This window comes from Spodoptera frugiperda, chromosome 14 (genome assembly GCF_023101765.2).
Source record: "Spodoptera frugiperda isolate SF20-4 chromosome 14, AGI-APGP_CSIRO_Sfru_2.0, whole genome shotgun sequence".
Taxonomy (NCBI): Eukaryota; Metazoa; Arthropoda; class Insecta; order Lepidoptera; family Noctuidae; genus Spodoptera; species Spodoptera frugiperda.
In genome coordinates, this window is record NC_064225.1 from 9,846,805 (window position 1) to 9,862,911 (window position 16,107).

Consider the following 16,107-nt stretch of genomic DNA (forward strand, 5'->3'; position numbering starts at 1 on the left):
TAATTTCAACAGGAAACAACACCAATAAAACCGCGACATACCTACAACTACGCACATATACATGTTGGTTCGTCCCAGTAATTGTTGTGCACACAAGCCAGTAATTGGCCGAGTAGAGCGCGGTGTCAATCTATCAATATTGTTTTTGCCGTCAAACTCAACATATATACATACCTACATAGTACATTATATGTTGTTTGTTTTACCCTTGTAGTGATGACAGGGAAGAATACATTAACCGCTGCTGCGAACGGCCTAGCGAGTTACCGGGGCTTAGGCTCGGAGCAAGAGTGGGAACGGGGTGGTTTTTAGTCGGTAAGAGTCTAACACTCGCTCTCGCCTCGCCTAAGGCGTGAGAAGACATTGGATTATGTTTCTCCCTCAACAATTTTACACTAAAATACATTTGTCATCGTCCCTACTCATCCTGAAGGTTTCATAGACTCGATTATGGGTTTATATTATTTAACAGAGATCGGGCAGCAGTGGTTGGTAAACTAGAAACTTTTAAGCTGTAATTTCCAACCGGTCTGCCATGCGTGGAGATTATGAAAAACCAGTCCAATGTAGAGAAGACCTGATAGTCCAATGTAGAGAAGACCTGATAGATAGTGGAGATGTTAGGAGCTGTTGATAATGATGTTTGTTTTTTTTCTTAACAACACACAACGTCGCTTCGCCGCGCACGCTGTCACGAATAAGAGACCTGTTGTTGCTTGTAATTAGTAGAGCCTATCTCAGTTATTACGTGAGCAAGCCGTCATAAACGGTTTGATAATTATCTTGGCCTGTTTGTTTGTTTAGGTTAAATTTAGTGATTGACATTTCATCCCCTTCCTGACGTCCGATCGATCTGATATTTGGTACACACTCTTAATCTTGATGACCATACAATGTAAGCCTATTAAAATCGTTTAACATGATGTGGCGACACTGACAAGTGACAAGTGACAGATGACAGAAGTCGCACATAGACTATCGACGAGCAAATCAACGGATGACGTCATAAATATCCTGCATCGCACATATGAAGTTTACATGCGAAATAACACGGATAGAAAATCCCAACGAACAACAGTTGGGCAGAAAGCCCGACCAGGCTGATCACCTCGCCTGGTCGGAGGATCCTCCTTTTCTTAGGGAACTTTACTCTCTGTTCCCTAAAATGATAATAACATGACTTGTCAATTAATTTAGTGCAAAAAATAGTTGTTTTTTTCTATTCGGCGCTCTGATTGGCCGGTTCGAATATACCCAATCAGAGCGCCGAACGCGCTCTCGTTTCGATTACTTTAAACATAAAGCAAACTATAAGGGTACTGTGTTGTGGTTCACTTGGAACTAATTTCATGTGGAGTACATTTCAGTAAGGTTTCGCGGCTGAAAGTTTCAGCGTACAGTTCTGCAGTTGTTATGAATTTATAGTGGGAGAGTTTGATTATCGTGTATGCAAGTTTGTAATGTTGTGGAGTAGCTAATTAGTTTTTTTATGGCTTGTATTACCTGATGGTAAGCAATGGGTAGATGATACTAAAGGAGTTAGAAGTGTGTTGTGGAGGCCTTTTGTGGATTGGGGATTTGGGGTTTTTTTATTTTTTTTTTTTTTTATTTATTTAAACCTTTACAATCAGGCAACTATGGCCCATAGATATATACCTTAAACTAACATATATACGTCATATACAGAAACATATTAGTAAATAAAACTTAAAACTATGTTAGTATCACTTCCTATGCACTACGTCACTGTGCGCTCGAGTGGCACTTGTCCGCGGAAGCGACGGAACACCACGCCCTGTGGCCAGAAGTTTTCGTCCAACACGAGGTGCAGGAAACACGTTGTTTTATAGTGTAAGCTGGTAAATGAGCTTATGGATCACCTAATGGTAAGCAATCGTTGCTCGTGTTGCGTTGCCGGCCTTTTGGGGGTTAGGAATTTAAGTGTTGTTGGGGAATCGGGGATTGGGAAAATTGGGGAAGGGCGAATTGTGCCTCCGGTAACCACACTCACACAACTCAACAACGCAAGCGTTGTTACACGTCTATTTTCTGTGAGGCCGTAGTATCACTCAGCATGGCTCTCCCATAGTTAGATGCGTGATGGGTAAGAATTGGGACTCTGGTATACTCACTCAAGTCATAGAATACTTAAGAGAGGCCAGTCAGGTTGTGAACCCGTACTCCCCACTCTTACTTTTTTCATCTTATTTTCCCTACGTATCTGCATAATATCTATCTCCAATGTTAATCACAGACTTCTGAATAAATCCATGTTTTGTCGACTTTTCAAATAAAGGAAAACTTGGATCCACGCCAGCGCCATCTAGCGGGCAGCTTATAACTCGATCATTAAGGCCAGCCGCAGTGACAAACACGGTCATAAAACTATTTAGTACTTTCTTGAGTACTAGACTAGGAAGTTGGTGTTATTTAGATCAATGGCTATAGGTACTATGTGGGGGTTCTTTTGTGCTTAATACATAGGTAATGTTTAGCTTGTTGTTTTGGAACATACATAACTTCCCACCTGTCTACCATGGGGGGTAGACAGAGACAATGGACCGTTTTGTTTTGGAAAGCAGGCTTTATTACTGTTGTACTAGTATCAGTGGCGTAGCGTGGCTTGGCGAGGCCCCGTATAAAAATTTGTTTGGGGCCCCCATAGTTTTTCTTTCATCCAATCACTTTTCGCGCCCTATCACTCAAGCCTCAAAGATAGAACATACCGATGCTCATGTTATAACAGCGAGACCATGTTTGTTTATGATAATGATGAGGCCGGCAATGCATCTGTGTCTCCTGTGGTGTTGCGTGTGTCTATGAGCGATTACCGGCGTTACTTACCATACTACGGTGATTCATCTCCTTCTTTGCCTTATATTCCATAAATAAAAGTACCAAAGTAACCCATATATCTCCATTTTAAAAACAAATCCCTATGATATACATGATCATTCATCATCATACCCGTTACTCACAAAAAAAACACAGAAAACTACGACAATCTAACATTTTAAACGAAGACTATAAAACATGGTGCAAGATTAGCCTTTTCAAACATAACGAGCCGCGTCCGGCACGTAACCGTGCCGTCAGCGATCCGCCGACGATCTCCCGATGAAACGTGACCGATAACCAGTGGATACACCCAGTAGATACACCCAGTGGATACACCCAGTGGATACACCCAGTGGATACACCCAGTAGATACACCCAGTGGATACACCCAGTTACTTTACGACCAGAGATCTGTGCGAGATGACATGAATACTTTATACTGTAAATGTCTTTTGAAGGGTTGTAGGTATAAGGCATTTTAGGTAGTTTAGAAGTTTACACTTTATCTCCGAAGGGGTAGGCAGAGGCGTACATTTCGGCACGTAATGCAACTGCATAATGTACACGCACTTTTCACCATTTGTGTTATATGTCCCATGTAATATGTGAGCCTATTGTCATAATTATATTGGGCACAATTCTAGATTCTATGCTACTACTAAGATTTATGTCGAAATGCGGAATATATTATAGTACCTTACTTTGCCAGAACCGGGAATCAAACCCGAGACCCCTTGCCCGGCAGTTGAATTTGAGGTCATTCGCCCTACGCGGCAATTGAAATTTCAATTTAACATCTATTTTTTACAATTATGCTGTACTTTTAACGTAATAGGAGGATGAGCCTATTATTAAATTAAAATACTTAAATGGTTTGTTCGTACTTACCTTCTACAATCCCAGATACTGAATGTAACAGAATTTTCCAATTTGAGATGCTTTTCCAAACTCAACAGAACCCAAGATTCCTTGATGAGCAATCACATTTGGGTCAACTCAAAATTTAAATCCACAAATTACTAACTTTAAGCAAATAACCAAAGAACAACTAAACCTATACAACTTGAAAATCTAGCCAATAAACAGCACCTACTTGACTTACCGTCGCCTACTCTCTAGCTATCTATCGGAAGCGGTCCCATACTCCCGCCCGGCCGGAGCTCCAGTAAGTGGGTCAGTATGGCGCCACCGGCGACGGACGACCTCTCGCCCTCTCGCCCTTTGTGACGAGCCACAGCTTCCCGCTGATATCCAACCTTCATGGAAATGCCACGCTCTGAAGTTGGCTTTTTGAAGTTTAAGTGTGTAATGTTTATTTATATTAGAACTTTCGTGACACATAGTAAATTAGTTATTATGTTTTTCGGCTTACTCGCATAATTATTTGACGAGGAACTCGACTAGGTTAAAGGCACGCTAGAGGGTCATATTATTTTATGAGCAGCATTCCGCGATACACTACGCGGCGACTGTCGCGCTGCTACTGATCAGTCCTTGTCATGAATATGAGCCTCTAGCTGGGTTGAAACTAGTCGAGTTTCTTGTCAAATAATTACGTGAATAAGCCGAAAAACATAATAATTAATTTAGTATGTAATGCTTTGATAGAACTTAAAGATTGAAACTTAAAATTTGTAAATGAACGATACACAGTACTTATGAAAAGCCCGGGAATGTTCATTGCTAGAATATAAACCTTATCTGCATATAAAAGTTTAAAATAATCTCCTCATTCGGTGGTTTCGGGATCATAATTTGAATAGGTTTACCAAAAAGGTGCTAGTATATCATCAATCAAAAGTTTAGTCACTTCTTACGACACCGTTGCAGTAGGAAGGATGGGGGATAGCAACAATGATTGTTTTTCTATATTATACTCTATTCTCATCATGTGGCTCAGTCAGTAAGTGAACCATTCAGTTAATCCGAATAAACTAGTTTTTTGCACAACTCTGATACTTCCAAAATCTATCTCAAAGCTCTTAATAAAATAATCTGCATCATCTACTACATCTATCTTCTTAAACTGACTACTAAACCCATTATTCAATCTCCCTATATCAGAAGATTACATAACATAACACCACAGACCAATTCGACAACAATTCCGTAACACCGGAGCCCCAATTCAGTCTCGTTACCCGCCCGTCAGTTCTCACAACAAATCATAACACAGTAAGGCTTGGCTTACATTAGGTCGCGCCGTCAAGTTTACTGACATGACCAAAGTAAACGATACATTAAATGAACAACAATAACATGTGCTGTTGTCTTTTGGGATAGAGACTATAGAGAGCACTTTCTAAGATTCTGATGAGTACGTACTTCTTTAGCTTTTGTATAAGCCGGTAAACGAGCTGGCTGATCACCTGATAGTAAGCAATCCCCGCTGCACTCATAGATACTCCGAAACATCAGAGGCGTTACAAGTGCGTTGTCGGCCTTTTGGGGGTTAGGAATTTATGGGTTTATGGGGAATTGGGGATTGGGAAGATTGGCAAGGGGAGTAATTGGGGGTTCACTTACGAAACCCAACGCAAGCGTTGTTTCACGTTTATTCTGTAATCGCTCATCGCTCATCGCCCATTTCAGCATCTCTCCCACACTGCACTTGATCTATAAGATACATTAATGTAACAATAACCCAGGCAATCAAAGTTCCATGTTATTATTCAACGCTTCGACCAATTTTCCTTAGTCGTAAACCGATTCCATATATACATCATATTTAAATTCAGTTCGGCTCGTTTTGTCGCATAATTTCAATTTATTTTAATTATATGCCCGCCCATATTATTAGGAAATGATTTTTACTTTACTATGACTATTTTCTTTACAAACCTCTGAGTGTGTTTTGGTATTTTTCTTAGGGTGCCACGACGGCGCTCTTCTTTAAAAATAATACAAAGATTGTAAGCGCGCTCGCCTCGCCGCGGACCTCGTTGCAGCCTTGTTTTGAAGTTACGAACACTATTTCATACGACATGAGATGTAATGTTCATAATGTATATGATAACCGTATGACAATGAAATATTAACAAGTACAGTATGGTAGCCTTAGCATTGATAATCATTTGTTAATGTATACTAATATCTATGCTAATATTATAAATGAAGCGTTTGTTTGTTTGATTGCAAATGTTTGTGTGTGAAGCTAATCTCCGGAACTAGTGGTCCGATTGGTGAAAATTCTTTTTGTGTTGGGTAGTGCATGTTATGGGAAGGACATAGGCTATAAAACATCACGCTATGACCAATAGGATTAGGCAGATGAAACCTCGCGGAAGTTGCTAGTAAATCATAGAATTGGTAGCATAAAGGTGCGTAATTATTTTTCTTTTAACATCTAAATACCTTTCAGCCCTTTATTCCTTAAGCTTCATTAACAACCGATAGTCAGCGACGGTTCAACCAAATGTAAACCCACTCTTACTCAAGCTCCTTCATATTTCGGCCGCGTATTTTGGTCTCAGTTTACAAACTCCGTGGTGTATGTTTTATGCCACGTGCCTTCTTCGTCTCGCCTCGCCTCGCCTCGCTACTGTTTTGTTCAACACTACTCTAGTGTTGTTATAATCTATAGGTAGCTATATATGTATGTATGTATGTAGTTTTCCAAGAAAATGTATTGTTTGTATACATTTTGCAAATGTGCGGTGTTTTTGAAGCAAATTTTGTGTGTAGTGAAATAGTGGTTGGTGAAATTCTTCAGTGATGTTTTGGTATGACATTATATAACATTATATCACTCCTTTTGTTCATCTTAGCGATAGCAGAGGTTCACAATGTATGTAACGAGCCTACTTTTTTTCTTGACTCTAAGCCTTATTCTAAACACAATCCCCGACTGGTATAGTCGTTTTCACCAACCACCCCTAGCTCACGGACTGCTTGGCGGGTTACAAGGGCTCCGGTTCGAAAAGCAGGAGTAGGAAAGGAGTGGTTTTTAGTCAGAGTCTGACACTCTTGCTCGCCTCGCCCAAGCTTGGAGAAGTCTTTGGATAATTTTCGTGCCTTAAAAAAAATGATGAAAGCCAAAATGTCTTTAAGTATCTTAGCTTAATGGTTTCTTATTTAGAAGAGATTAGTGTAAACTGGCATTCAAAGTCAAAGCATTTATTAAAATTAATCCTCAATAAGGCACGTTTGAAACGTCAATTGATTTATCCATCAGTTTGTCTGTCATTGAAGTTAGGTGCTCGTACATTGGAGTTTTGTTAAGAGTTTTTAAAATCAACATTGCCAAAAGCCGACTATCACTAAATTGGAACTCGTAACCCAAGCAACAACAATGTCGTTTATATTATTATGACGTGTCGCCATAAGTGACGTGGAAAGTAATGGGTTTTGTCAGCAGTCGCCTTACTTTGATATGTATCAGCAGTGAACAAAATATTCAAATTGCCCGGCTCTGTTATTTTGTTCCTGTCTTGGTGAAATTCATAGCGCCTCAGTGTCGGTGACAGTTGATATTATTTAATATGTATAAGAAAATACATTATTTATTTGTGTTTTAATAGTTAAGTTCAAAGTCTTTGGCATCATCTGCCAGTATGTTCTCGATAACCTATATAAACTAATGAACGAATTTTCATGCGGTGTTCTTCAGAGGATAAATTCATTCTAGTAGGGCGGTATTTTAGTTAAAATTAAAATTATAAGTTTGATAATCTCCAAACCGCCGAGCAAGATTGGTGATAGTGATTAATGGTTAAACCTTCTCTACAAGAGAAGAGGCCTTTGGTCAACAGTAGCCACTTATAGGCTGATGTTGATTAAGGTTTATATGATGATTATGATGATGATGATGAAGACCCTTTACAATAATGTGTGTTTTCTTTGTTACAGCGTCCAAAAACAACGAATCAACGCCAAAAGTCCATATAAAGTAGAATAAAAGATACAAAAAGAATGTGCGACGCGGCAGTACGTGTGTCGGCTCCCGTGGCGCGCTCGGTAACCTTCGGCAGTTTCCGTCAAAGCTGTCAATGAGACAGCGCTATGGCGGAGAAAGTCAGCTGATCGGAAAGTCGCCCGCGCCGGCCTCGCAGCAAGAGGCGAATTAAGCGCATCATGGTGAGATACTAGATTAAATTAACTACCCATCATGTTAACATTTACTGTAGGCTATCTACTAAGTGATAGTTATGTTGTAGGCTCTATGTAATTAATAGAGAGTGAGTCTTCTGGCAAGGGTTTCTTTTTTTATGGTATAAACCGGTAAAAGAGCAGACGGATCACTTGATGGTAAGCAATTGCCGCTGCCCATGGACACTCAAAACACTAGAGGCGTTACAAGTGCGTTGCCGGTCGTTTTGGAGGTTAGGAATTTCAGGGTTGTTGGTTAATCGAGGATTGTGAAAAGAAGGGTTAATTGTGCCTCCGGTAACCTCACTTATACAACGAAACACTACGCATGCGTTGTTTCACGTCGGTTTTCTGTGAGGCCGTGTTATCACTTCGGTCGAGCCGGCCCATTCGTGCCTAAGCATGGCTCTCCCATCCAGTTTAGCAGTTTCCAGTTTCCACGAAACTGAAGCGTGACTTCATTTACCTATACCTATATCTATGTATGTATGTATGAAAGTAGATTAAATTAATTGTCTCTAATAAAGTCATGCGGCGCCGATATTCGGTGACGTCACGCCTACTATTGAGGACGCCTTAGACACCTTGACCCAATTTCTTCTGGAAAAAGATCAAGTGGTTCGAAGATGCTGGATGATGTCAAAGTCATAAGTAGCTGTGTGTAGCTGTGTGGGTGCATTGGATATGTCGAAGAGATTAAAATTTGACGTTTTTATTACAAGTAGCATAGATTATAAGTAGTAGAGTTTGGTTCTAAATCGGTTTGGAAACTTATTATGTATCTATTAGTAGGGAGTTGATGATTAGACTTCAAAGAGAAGTCTGGTTATACTTAATTTAATTTCCTCGTATCGTCACACCTTTTATCTTCGAAGGGGTTGGCAGAGATGCACATTACGGCACGTAATGCCATTGTACAAATGTATGTAATAGGGAAGTGAGCCTATTGCTATTATAATAGGTATATTTCCCGGCCACAATTCCAGACTCCGGGATACTAATGATACATTTTCGAAAATCCGAAACAAAGCCCAGTAATAATTTGCCCGACCCGGAAATTGAATACTTAATTACAAAGCTGATCAAATTAAACCTACAACTGCATATAACTAAATAAGTAATGGCTACTCAAAATGGTAACACGGGTACATAATGAACAAAGCCTGAAAAGAAAATTAACTAAATAATAGAAAACGAAAAATTTTAAACCAAATCTAATCTCGAAGATAAGCTTTAAATAATAAAAGCCAATACAAAAGCAATGAGCAGCAGTAAGGTGTATAATGTGTATCCACTCGGGCAGCCATGCAAGGAGTAGTTATTTCCCCGGAGACCACAAGCTGCCAGGCAAATATTGCTGCAGCTTGTGATTCTATTCATAATACAATAGCTCGCAATGTGTTTGGGAAATATACACATTTAAATGGAATACCAAAGGATGTTGCTTAGATGAAGTCTTTGAAACTACATTGAGTGTGGGAGAGCCATGCTTCGGCACGAATGGGCCGGCTCGACCGGAGTGATACCACGGTCTCACAGAAAAAAGACGTGAAACAATGCTTGCGTTGTGTTTCGCTGTGTGAGTAAGGTTACTGGAGCCTAATTACCTTTTTTCTCAATCTTCCCTATCCCTGATTATCCAACAACCGTTAAATTCCATACCCCAAAAGGCAAGGAATTTAAGGGTTGTTGTTGAATCGGTCAGGTCAGACCAGTCAAGCCAGGTCCGGTCAGGATCTCAAAGTGGAAGTAGCCAAAGCAAGTAACCTACTGCTCAGAATAGAAGATGTGCTGTCCTACCATACTGACATAGAGCTAGTAGAACACATTAATTATTATGATCGGCTTACTCACGTAAATATTTGACGAGGAACTCGACTAGTTTCAAGCCATGCAAGAGGCTCATATTCATGAGCAGCATTCCGCGACACACGACGCGGATTGCGCGATTGTCGCGCTGCTACTGTAGTAAAAAAGTAAAGTGAGTAAGCCGATCATAATAATTAATTTAGTATGTCTAACGAACGTTACAATAATATATATTATAGTAGAACACATGCCCAGAATATACATCTTCTTAGTTAAAAAGAAACAAGAGTACACCTAATTATGATCACACTAACGTCCATATTGCTTCCACAGCAGGTGTTTGGCGAATGGGCTCAGGTGGAGGTGGTAGAGCTGGTGAACGATGGGTCGGGGCTGGCGTTCGGCATCGTGGGCGGCCGCTCCTCCGGCGTCGTCGTCAAGAGCGTGCTGCCCGGCGGCGTCGCTGACAGGGTGAGTAAGCAAGAGTATAGTTTTAATGAAGGTAATGGGTCGGGGCTGGCGTTCGGCATCGTGGGCGGCCGCTCCTCCGGCGTCGTCGTCAAGAGCGTGTTGCCCGGCGGCGTCGCTGACAGGGTGAGTGCACAGGAATATAGTTTTAATGAAGGTAATGGGTCGGGGCTGGCGTTCGGCATCGTGGGCGGCCGCTCCTCCGGCGTCGTCGTCAAGAGCGTGCAGCCCGGCGGAGTCGCTGACAGGGTGAGTGCACAACAATATAATATTAATGAAGGTAATGGGTCGGGGCTGGCGTTCGGCATCGTGGGCGGCCGCTCCTCCGGCGTGGTTGTCAAGAGCGTGCTGCCTGGCGGGGTCGCTGACAGGGTGAGTGCACAGGAGTATGGTGTTAATGACGGTAATGGGTCGGGGCTGGCGTTCGGCATCGTGGGCGGCCGCTCCTCCGGCGTCGTCGTCAAGAGCGTGCTGCCCGGTGGAGTCGCTGACAGGGTGAGTGCACAGGAGTATGGTGTTAATGACGGTAATGGGTCGGGGCTGGCGTTCGGCATCGTGGGCGGCCGCTCCTCCGGCGTCGTCGTCAAGAGCGTGCTGCCGGGCGGCGTCGCTGACAGGGTGAGTGCACAAGAGTATAATGTTAATGACGGTAATGGGTCGGGGCTGGCGTTCGGCATCGTGGGCGGCCGCTCCTCCGGCGTGGTCGTCAAGAGCGTGCTGCCCGGCGGAGTCGCTGACAGGGTGAGTGCACAACAATATAATATTAATGAAGGTAATGGGTCGGGGCTGGCGTTCGGCATCGTGGGCGGCCGCTCCTCCGGCGTCGTCGTCAAGAGCGTGCTGCCCGGTGGAGTCGCTGACAGGGTGAGTGCACAGGAGTATGGTGTTAATGACGGTAATGGGTCGGGGCTGGCGTTCGGCATCGTGGGCGGCCGCTCCTCCGGCGTCGTCGTCAAGAGCGTGCTGCCCGGCGGCGTCGCTGACAGGGTGAGTGCAAGACAATTAAAGAATGTATTAAAGAAGATAACGGAGGAACGTTCATTGTGGAAATTCTTTTTATTGTAAAGGGAACTATCGAGGATGCGTCGCTAACAGGGTGAGTGCACAACAATAATAGTTTTAATGAAGGTAATGGAGGGACGTTCCTTGTGGAAATTCTTTGAGGTGTAAAGGGAAGATGTAACTATCGATGTTGGGTAGATTCGTAGAGAGTGATTCTTAATGAATTTGTGTTTCTTAAAAGACCCCTTTTAAGACGACAACAACGTATAATCCCAAATCGGTTTTATGTTTGTTTATAGTACTTCGACGTTATTGTATTCCCTATGGTGCCTTTACTTTTAAACTCTTTATTCCTTATTATTTAAGATAGCTTTTGCCCGCGACTTCGTTCGCGTGGAATAGTGACTTCCGGCAAATTTTTGGTTTTAACCACATAGTTCCCGATCTCGCGAGATCTCTTCAAAAATGAGATGTGGAAGATATTCCAGGGAACTCTTCAAAAATCAACATAATGAGCTCTGCGTTTGAATTTAATAGATGTATACTCACTTAGGGAATTGAAAAAATAGTTTAAAAACTGACTTAAACTAACTTAAAACTAAAGAAAGCTACGAATTACGAATTTATAACAATTAAAAAAGAAACTATATTACAACCTATCCTCTATGCTATAATAACCAAGCTTAAACTAAATAATTTAAAAGAAACGACTTAAGAAACGACTAATCTAATTAATTTATAAATTAGACTTACTAAAAAAACTAACTACAGTAACTACTAATAATCGATATCAAACTAAACCTACGTTAAATAGTTTAACCAAAAAACCAGGAAAACCCAACAAATAAACTTATTAATTGACAAATACAACGAAACCAATTTAGAATATACGAAACAGCAGGACCACTACAGACAAATAATCATACGACTGATAATACATTTTACGATAGTACCGAAGCGCTCGGCCGATACCCAACCAAATGAATGTAACGAAACCATAGCGCGATCTATTTCGATCCCAACGCCATCTATCGAGGATAAAGACAACTTGGATTATTTATTTATACTCCGTTCGGGCATTTTCTTTGTACTAAAAGTTTAATTATATTGATATTATTTTTTTCATACCTTTTTACTATTTATTTACTTTTTTTCGATGAATTAAAACAATAACATGAACCGAAGTCGTGTAACGATCGACATAGAATTATCTATACTCCGTTAGAGCATTTTCTTTGTACTAAATGTTTTATTATATTGATATTATTTTTTTCATACCTTTTTACTATTTATTTACTTTTTTCGATGAATTAAAACAATAACATGAATCGAAGTCGTGTAACGATCGACATAGAATTATCTATACTCCGTTAGAGCATTTTCTTTGTACTAAATGTTTTATTATATTGATATTATTTTTTTCATACCTTTTTACTATTTATTTACTTTTTTTCGATGAATTAAAACAATAACATGAACCGAAGTCGTGTAACGATCGACATAGAATTATTTATAAATAATAATTTATTTCTTATTTTTATTTTTTGATTTTTGAAATAAAAATATATCTATGTCCTTTCTAAGGTTCTAAACTATATCTGTACCAAATTTCAACCAAATCCGTCAAATAGTTGCGGAGATTAATGGTATCATAGAATGTTCGACGTGATTCTTTAATTTGACATAACTTTTTTATTTATGAACCGATTGACATGAAACAAACACTAAATGTAAATTTAAGCATCCCACAATATATTCGTGAAAACCGCATCCAACTCGGATCAGCCGTTTCTGAGATTAGCGCGCACAGACGAACAGACAAACAGACAAACAGACAAACAGACAAACAGACAAAAAAAAAGTTAATTACATTTTTGGGTTCGACATCGACATAACAATAACCCCTGCTATTTTTTTTATTTTTATTTTCAATGTACAGACAGCACTTTTCTACGATTTTATTATATGTATAGATTAAAAATCAGTAAGATGATAATAAAATAAATAAGAATTTTCCCATAGATTATGAGAAAAAAAAAACAATAACAATGAAAACTGCCGATAACGTATTTTAGTGTCTTTAACAATATCATCAGAAAAAATACACCAACTAGTTAATCTCACAGAGCTGTGAGCACATAATTAATATTCCCAGCCTAAAGTCAGCTGATTTAAAGCTACAGTGGCTGCCATTTGAGCTGACAACAGTAAAACACGAGGCGATCGCGATGGAACTACTGAATATTTTCACCCCCCACTCCCCTCCACGGAGTATTCCAGATTAATATGGTAATCGCGTCAGCCAAACGTCGCGTCGCCTGCATTTTAATGCGGCGCACTGCATTTTTATCAGTTTTATACGAAATACTGGAATTTTTCGACTGTACTTGGAAAATTGAATAAAGTAACCGCGAAATTGGCATGGAATTGAAATACAAGATGAATTGCTGTGTTTTTTGGGTTATTGCATTTTGTTTCTTGTTCCATGATGGTTATAGGTTAGTTTTGCTTGAACTAGATAGCTTGTAATATCCAAAATATTATTCATGAAGTAACTTAAATATAAAGTCGTGTTGGCCCGTAAAAAACAAAAAATAAATATTTTTATGAAATATTTGTGGTGGCATCGAAGAATCAAGGGTGATGTCTGATTATATCCTGTATAGGGCGTTGGGTGCTTTAGCTATTTCAACTTTTATAGTCATAAAAAACATTGTTTTGTTTTCTCCGATCATACGATTTATATCTATAGAAAAAGCCATACCATTATCCATTACAAACGCTACGATTTAGTAATATTTCAGTCCAATCATCGAAAACAACGCCGTTTGAAAACTGATATCATCTGATATAATCGTAGGGTCGATAAGGCTTTCAAAATTGACACATGTATTACTTTTTTTATCGTTATGATAATGACATATATTTTTATTTCTATATTATAGTCTACGAACAAAAGTTCCGCTCTGTAGAACATTCCAGATTAAAATGTTAATGCCGACAAAGCGCCTCATGCAGCGTGCATATTCAAAAAATCACAATTTTTGCGCTGATTTCGGTTGAAAATGTTTGAGCTTCGAATTCTGTGTGTCGTTCCATTCGCTTTAGTTGTGATTTCTGTGAAATTTTCCTTTGTTAGGTCTTTGAATTTCGTGGAATTTCATTTTGAAATTGGGTTTATCTTTAGCTATTTTATTAACCTTTCCTCTATCTCTTGTATTTTTAGTTTTATTTTCTGCATAATGTAGTTTAAGTTTATCAGAGAGTGGTGCCTGGTCTCTGTCAAGTATGTCTCTTAGTCTGCTTTCATTTAACGATACCCATGACAAGAATAGGGATGGTGACAATAGTAACAATATGTATACCTATTGTAGTGTCACCAGTAAAAATCCCAAGTCTGCCAAGAAGCATTCTACCACAGAATAAATATTACTTTATCCACTCAAAATCTCTTTTCTTTCCCTTGGTACTATTCTCAAGTTATTCTATTCCCCAATGTAGTGTTGGCCTGGCTTACTGCCAGACATCTCAGCTTAAACAACAGATACTATTCCCGTCCATCACGAGGCTGGACCAAGTTCCATGAAGTATGGGTTACTTTGCTAACTTTCGGAAACTGGGACATGATTTTTGGGGCATAGTGTTTTATTCCTGATTTTCTTTATGAGTGATCGCTAATACGATTGCTAAATTGTTTTTTGGTTTAGTTTTCTGGGTCAGGAATAGATATTTCAAATACCATTTTTATGCTATAAGCCGGTAAACAAGCAGACGGATCACCTGATGGTAAGCAATCACTGCCGCCTATGGACACCCGAAACACCAAAGGCGTTACAAGTGTGGATTCCGGTCTTTTGGGGGTAAGAAATTTAAGGTTGTTGAATTCGGGAATAGCAAAGATTGTGAATAGGGGTAATAAGGCTTCCGGTAACCTCACTTACACAACGCAAGCGTTATTTCACGTCGATTTTTGTGAGGCCGTGATATCACTCTAGTCGAGCCGGCCCATTCGTCGTAAAGTATGGTTGACTGTTAGAGAATGCCTTAAGGCATTAAGTCCGCCATTCACTGTATTTGTGATGAAGTTAAATAAATAAAATAAAATAAAGTAATGTTATGTATTTCAGACCTTTTTGAGGAAGACAATGCCTGAATTTAGCTTCTCGATTTTTCAGAATTACCTAGGTAACACTCATGATATAACTGTCAAAAATTGGGTGCCCCCTCTCCTCTTGATGATTATGTCCAAGTGGTGCTGATTGCTTACCATCACGAGATTCGTATACTGGTTTGCCGCCTTTACCCTAGATAGAAGCCAATATCTATTACACTTTATTACATTTCTTCGAAATACTTGATCGGCCCGAATGTTAGTTTATTGAATTTAGCCTTCAGCTTCCTAATACTGGAGTGAGTCAGCTCAAGGGAAACTCGATCTAAGGGAGAGTGGTAAAATCTGAACGATCAGTAGCAAATGAGTTGGAAATAAATCTAGTTATCTTTGTACAAGCAAAAAACTATCTTAAGTAAGTTTGATAGTATAATACTGTAGATGAAAATTCGATGGAAAGAACTAGGGTTCTCACGGATTCAGTTTCCAGGTTGCATAAAGTCAAGTGGTCGGGTAAAGGACTTTTGGGATTTTCAGGTTTTGAGAAATGCTCTGTAATATCTTAGTGTTTGGAATGGAGTCTGGTGATTGGCATTGGGTTCACCCCCTATCATATAGGACTCATAACACAACAAGCATTTTGTACGTGGTCTTCACCAACAAAATCTGATGGGTAAAAAATCAGATTTCATGCTCAAAAACAATGTAAAACGAAAAAATAGACAGCAATCGAAAGCAATAAATTGGCTAAGCGCCACTGCTTCATGGTAGACATCCCACCCACTCGCACG

The 16,107-nt window shown here is 39.8% G+C and overlaps 1 protein-coding gene across 5 annotated transcripts in view; it reads left to right on the forward strand.

Annotated features, from left to right (window-relative positions):
• The window catches only part of LOC118279390 (uncharacterized), a 201,908-nt gene that overhangs the window by 15,496 nt on the left and 170,305 nt on the right, over positions 1 to 16,107 (forward strand). The window contains exons 2-3 of one of the 5 annotated variants that reach the window (XM_050698322.1): positions 7,687 to 7,914; positions 10,069 to 10,206. In XM_050698322.1, the coding sequence (XP_050554279.1) occupies positions 7,912 to 7,914; positions 10,069 to 10,206 (141 nt within the window). In that variant the 5' untranslated portion in view covers positions 7,687 to 7,911. Of the gene's footprint in view, positions 1 to 7,686; positions 7,915 to 10,068; positions 10,207 to 10,246; positions 10,330 to 10,492; positions 10,576 to 10,738; positions 10,822 to 11,107; positions 11,191 to 16,107 lie in introns of those variants that run through there. The other 4 variants (XM_050698325.1, XM_050698326.1, XM_050698323.1 and 1 more) reach the window with 4 other exon arrangements.